General features: G+C 57.4%; 1 protein-coding gene across 4 annotated transcripts in view; it reads right to left on the bottom strand.

Moving 5' to 3' along the window:
- Positions 1-145: 145 nt before the first annotated feature.
- SYMPK (symplekin scaffold protein) overlaps positions 146-5,291 on the bottom strand; it is a 37,303-nt gene continuing 32,157 nt past the window's right edge. For all 4 annotated transcript variants that reach the window (XM_025424598.3, XM_025424599.3, XM_049094300.1 and 1 more), the window contains 5 exons: positions 2,469-2,656; positions 1,442-1,618; positions 1,160-1,255; positions 568-906; positions 146-393 (listed from right to left, as the gene is read on the bottom strand). In XM_025424598.3, coding sequence (XP_025280383.1) covers positions 259-393; positions 568-906; positions 1,160-1,255; positions 1,442-1,618; positions 2,469-2,656 — 935 coding nt within the window. In that variant the 3' untranslated portion in view covers positions 146-258. The remainder of the gene's footprint in view (positions 394-567; positions 907-1,159; positions 1,256-1,441; positions 1,619-2,468; positions 2,657-5,291) is intronic.

Below are 5,291 nucleotides of genomic sequence, written 5' to 3'. Positions count from 1 at the left end.
CGGGGACGCCGGGGCCAGGGGTTGGCTTTTGCGCAGGCGCACCCCCACGACCGAGGGCCTGACAGTCTTCCCGCCAGCACCTGGGGGCGTTCACTTGATCTGTGCAGTCTCACAGCTGACAGGTAGGTAGAGAGGAGAGACTGCATCCACGCCCCAGACCCGCGATCTTTTTAATTTTAAAGGCAAAGCCCCGCCGGCTAGGCCCCGCCCCGCCCTTCCCGAGCTCCCTGACCCACTCCCCTTCCCCACCAAGCCCGGTCAACTGTTCCCCTTGGTCTCGGGTTCCCCGGATTCCTCGGCGGCGGGGCTGGGGGTCTTCATGGTGTCTTCTCCGGCAGGGGCGAGGGTCTGGGGACTGCGCTCCTCCTTTGAGGTCAACCCGCCCGCTGCCTCCTGGTGACAGGAGAAGGGGGAGCGGGTCAAGGATAGCGTAGCGTGGTCCTACCTCCATAGCTTCCTTAGGGCTATACCCTCCCCTTCCCAAGACCCTGGGCACTTGGCATACACCCTTCACCCGGGGGCCCTAATTGTTTTGTTCCTTTGCTGTTTTGAGGTTGTCATCCCTACCTTAGGTAGGGGCCCCTCAAGACTAGAGTCCAGGAGTGCGGCCTCGGTCAGCCCCGAGTCGTCATCCATGCTGATGAAGATGGCGGGGGTCTCACACTCGGGCCCCTCCTCCCGGAAATCTATGGCTTCCTCGGGCTGGGGAGGGCCTGGCCGGGTGGAGGAAGAGGACGACGACGACGATGACGACGACGACGAGGGGGCTCCCACTCCTGGCTTCAGCTTCTGTTCCTCCTCCAACTGACGCTTTAAGGCTTTCTCCTGGGCCAGCCGCATGCCGATGAGGTCCTGAGCGGGGCGCGGGGCTGGGGCTGGTGCAAGGGCCAAAGGCTCCAGGTCGTCCTAGGGGTGGGGAATGGCACACAGAAACTCAGAGTCGGGGGGAGGGCGGACCAGGTCATAGGCTGCTGTCAAGGACCCAGAAAGCACCCTGAGGCAGACAGCAGGGTGGGCACAGGGAGTATGTAAGGGGCAATTGTTTCCCCACCTCCCATCCCTTTCAGCAGGAGCCTCCACCAGACAGAGATGGCTGGGGTGAGGAGGGGGACAGGGTGGGCCTTGATGGCTTGGGGGGTGGGAGGCTGTGGGCCCTCACCTCTTCCAGGGGCCCCGCAGGCACTTCCTTGGCCTCTGGCTCCTGCTTGCCACTGGCCTCCAGGATGGTCATGATGGAGTTGGGGATGTGTGCTTGCTAGGGGAAGAGCAGGTTGGGGGCTCTATGGAGTGCTCAGACCCCTAGTGGACACCCCGGATCCCTGGTCCCTGACCCTGCAGAGCCCCTGGGCTTCTGTGGCAGTGCAGGGCTCCCCTCGGCCCACCCCCATCTAGTCCTCAAGGGCTGAACCCATGGGGCCACCCATCCCACACCCTGGGGTACCTGGTGGGGGGTGAAGGATCGGACGTGGGCCAGCAGGGGCTCCCGGAGCTCTGGGCACTTGTCAAAGACGGCACCCAGCTGCTGGGGTGGCAGCTGCAGGATGACCTGGAAGCTCTGGGGCTTGGTGCGTTGACAGCACTTGATGAAGCCCTCCCACACCTTGGGATACTTCCACACCTGGACAGGGCAGGGAGGGAGTGGTCCTGAGGGGGCACGCAGGCAGCCACCCCAGAAACTGAAAGAAAGACCTTACCAAGATGGGGCCCAAATCCCTACTATCCAAGAGTCCTGGCTACCTCCAGCCCTGACCTCCAGCCCTCCAGAGGACTTTCTCTTCCTGATCCCAAGCAGCTGAGGCATCAGGGCAGCTCAGAGAAAGAAAACAGAGCACCCATTCATGTGAGCACTGGGTCATTTTACTCTTGCAGCAGCCCCGATGGGTGACATCAGCCCTGCTAACCATGAGGCCCAGGGAGGTGTGCGGGCTTGTCTAGGGTCAGGCAGGTACCGTGAGGAAGAACCAAGGTTTGAACCCAGCGCTGTCTGAATCTGCATTTCACCTCTAAGCCAGATGTTGCAAAGTGTGCATGCAACCTGTAGGCTGAATCTAATCTGAGAGCTTGTGAGAGGGGTTTATTTGATCATGGTATTTCTAGAAACCCAGATTTGTAGCTTCTCATGAGAAACAGGCCCACCTTTCAGCTCTAATACGCATCCTGGCTGGGTGCAGAGGTGGCAGCCTGGGGCACTACACCTCTCCTGGGACGTCCGTGAAGCCTACCACCTGTTCCTGCCTATCACCCATCAAACTGCATCCTTGAGCTGAGTTAGCGACCTCTGTTGGGCTGTACTGTCTTGGCTCAGGACAGGGCAAAGGAGCTGGCTGATCTCATAGAGCGCACTCGCCTCATCCTGGCTCCCTCTGCAGCGGGGGAGGTTGAGCAGGCTGGAAAAGCCTGGGGTCCTGTCTCCAATCTATCCTCAGTGTACTGAAGGCAGTGGACTACGGCGCTCAGGGGCGGGTTACCTGCTTCATGATGAGGCGGGACAGGATGTTCATGACGAAGCCCCCCAGGCGGGGGTACATGGTCAGAGACTGGATGACGGTCCTCATGAGCAGCATGGGCAGGGGGCTCTGCTCCATCAGCTGCTGCATCACCACGGCCAGCACCTCCGATGTGTACACGTTCCGCTCCGCAAAGCACAGGTTGGTGGCTGTGAGGAGGCGGAGAGTGGGCCTATCCCCTTTGCCCAGCAACCCCTGGGAGGTGGGAGCCCCACCACCCTTAGAGAGCCTGAAGAGCCCATTCATCTGCCCATGCGAGTGAAGGTCTCACCCTCATTCCTGAAGCTCCAGATGACAGAGACTTTCTCACCCAGCAAGTCCCCAAGGGGACACTGTGGCCTGGTCTTTGGAAGGCCTAAGCTGTTGGTCCATGGGAAGAGACAGATCCAGCTGCTAAAAGCCCTATGGCTGGGCAGAGTGGGCAGACCTTGGCCCTGGCCCTTTTTCTTTGGGGACAACCCATGGAAAGGCTCAGGCAGGAAAGACAGGCTGCCAGTGCCTGGAGGCCCATTCTGGCTTCCCCTTTCCATCTCTACCAGAGAGGAAGGCAGCTGTGACTTCCATAAGTCCCCTTGTTGGAGAAGGGAGATGCTGTCCACCAGCAGGATGGTCAAGGGACTGCCCACTCCCAATTCTGACCAAGCATTAAGGATTTGTGCTGGTGCTGGAGATACCAGGGGTAGGGCCATGTGGGAGGCACAGTAATAAAGGAGGAAGGAGCAAGAAGAAGTGTGGGCATACATAGAGCTCCCCAGTTCAACACCCAGTGCCAGCAAGGGCCCGAGGAGGGCTGGCAGAATAAGGAGATCCACAAAGGTAGGCAGGCCAGGGCAGACCGTGGGGTCTGTTCCCTCATGAATGGGTCGTGGTACCCCAAAACCAGTGGGATTGGCGGTGCTCCAATCCATTGTGCTAATGGGGAGACCCCAGGAACTGCCTCTGAATCCCTTCTTCCCCAAACACCACTTGCCATGTGAGTCTGTCAACCAGGAAGTCTTTATTGAGCCAGAAGAGAGGCCCCCAATCCTTGAGAGGCTAATGGAGAACAGGAGTGGGTGCCTATAAGGAATGAGGGGGCTCCTATAAGGAACAGGGGAAGGATGGAGGGATTACAGGAACACAGGCAGGAAGGAGACTAGAGTGGGGTAGGGCAGGTATCTAGGCTAACGGAGCAGAGGAGAGTGTAGAAGGACAGCACAGAAGCCAGAGTGAACCTACCAGAAACCAAGAAAGCTCTTTCTTCTCCCTTCCAGTTAGTGGCTGGCTCCTGCTGCTCTGCCTAAAAAGGTCCACACCAACCCCCGTTCTCCCCCTTAGCCTCAGTCTCCTTCTGGGCCTCCCACCCAGCCCTCTAATCCATCCTCCATAGCAGGTGGAGGGGTCCTTCCTTTCAGAAGCTCACCTGACCTTGTACCTCCCAGAGGTCAAGAGATCAAGTCCAATCTACTACTGTGACCTATGAAACCCCGTGTGGGTGGGGCCCAGGCATGGTTGTTTTTACTGCTTAAAGCCTGACCTCTCCTAACCAGGTCCCGTCCCCTAAACCACAAGATCTAGTCCACTTCATCTCTGCAGTTCTAGAACCAGGCCACGCTAGCACATCTCTTGGCCCCTGCAAATATTCTTCAGCACATCTGCTGGCCCCTGAAATATTCTTCCTTTCTCTGGGGTCAGGGTCTACCTCACCCCTATTCATCCCCCTGTGGTTTCAGCTCCGGTGTCCTCTTGGGGCTCCCCTGTTCCAGCCCTGCTCACTGCGTGGGCTCTTACTGTCTGGAGATGGTCTGTGAGCCTCGGAGAGCAGGACCAGGGCTGTCTCTATCACTGCTGTGTCCCCAGCACTGCATGGGCAGAGGGCTCAGCAGAGGCACTCAGTTTTTTTTACTTGCTGCACCAGACCACTGGGGACAGGTCCAGCTCACCAGAGAAAGAGCGTGGCTTAAGTGGGGAGTGCATGCCATGACTGAATGCTTATACTATCAGGCATGGGAGATTCCAATGGTGTACAAAACAGGATTGGACTTTGGGATCTGGAGCTTAGAGTTGAAAGGGGTTACTAGGGCATCCAGGAAAACCACGGGAGCCTGAGCAGAGAAATGTACTCTGGGAATTCACCAGATTGGGTGCTGGGGATGAACAGCAGGTAGGGAGAGTGGCTGGAAGGTTCATGCTTAGCAGCATGGAGGCTCTATATAGGCCTAGGCTTGAAGGAAGGAATCGGTGGGCCTCTAAAGGCCGGGCCTTGAGGACATCTCCAGGGACCTGGCTGCTGGCCACCCGAGCAACCTATGGCAAGGTTCTTTTTTCCCCTGGGGCTTAATATGGGTCTGTTAAAGGGGTTAGTGGGATCTGTGAATCCCCTCACATTGTATGCAAAACTGTGTGAGGCTATCATCCTTGGGATAGGCCCCAGCTTCCCCGACACCATCAAAGGGGCCACAGCCTGCAAAAGAGCCACTTCTGGGGCACCGGAGTGGCTCAGTTGGAGGAGTGTGTGACCTTTGGTCTCGGGGTTGTGAGTTCGAGCACCATGTGGGGTGTAGAGCTTACTTAAATAAACAAATGAACTTTAAAAAGGCCACTTCTGGATGATCCCCTTTGAGACTCTTTTCACTTTACTGTTCTTTTACTAGAGGCCTTCGTTCCTCCTCAGTTGTAGTGTGAGTTTTAGACTTCCGCAAGCTCCTCTCTTGACCGCAAAGATTCTGAGAGAGAACTTGCTGAGGGTGGCTAGGAAATAAGTAGTCACGGAGGAGCTATTTTAGGCAAGATGCTAAGCTAAGC

The sequence above is a fragment of the Canis lupus genome, chromosome 1 (genome assembly GCF_003254725.2).
Source record: "Canis lupus dingo isolate Sandy chromosome 1, ASM325472v2, whole genome shotgun sequence".
NCBI classification, from domain to species: Eukaryota; Metazoa; Chordata; class Mammalia; order Carnivora; family Canidae; genus Canis; species Canis lupus.
The sequence above is the reverse complement of the archived record's forward strand: the minus strand, read 5'-3'. Positions and strand labels throughout refer to the sequence as shown.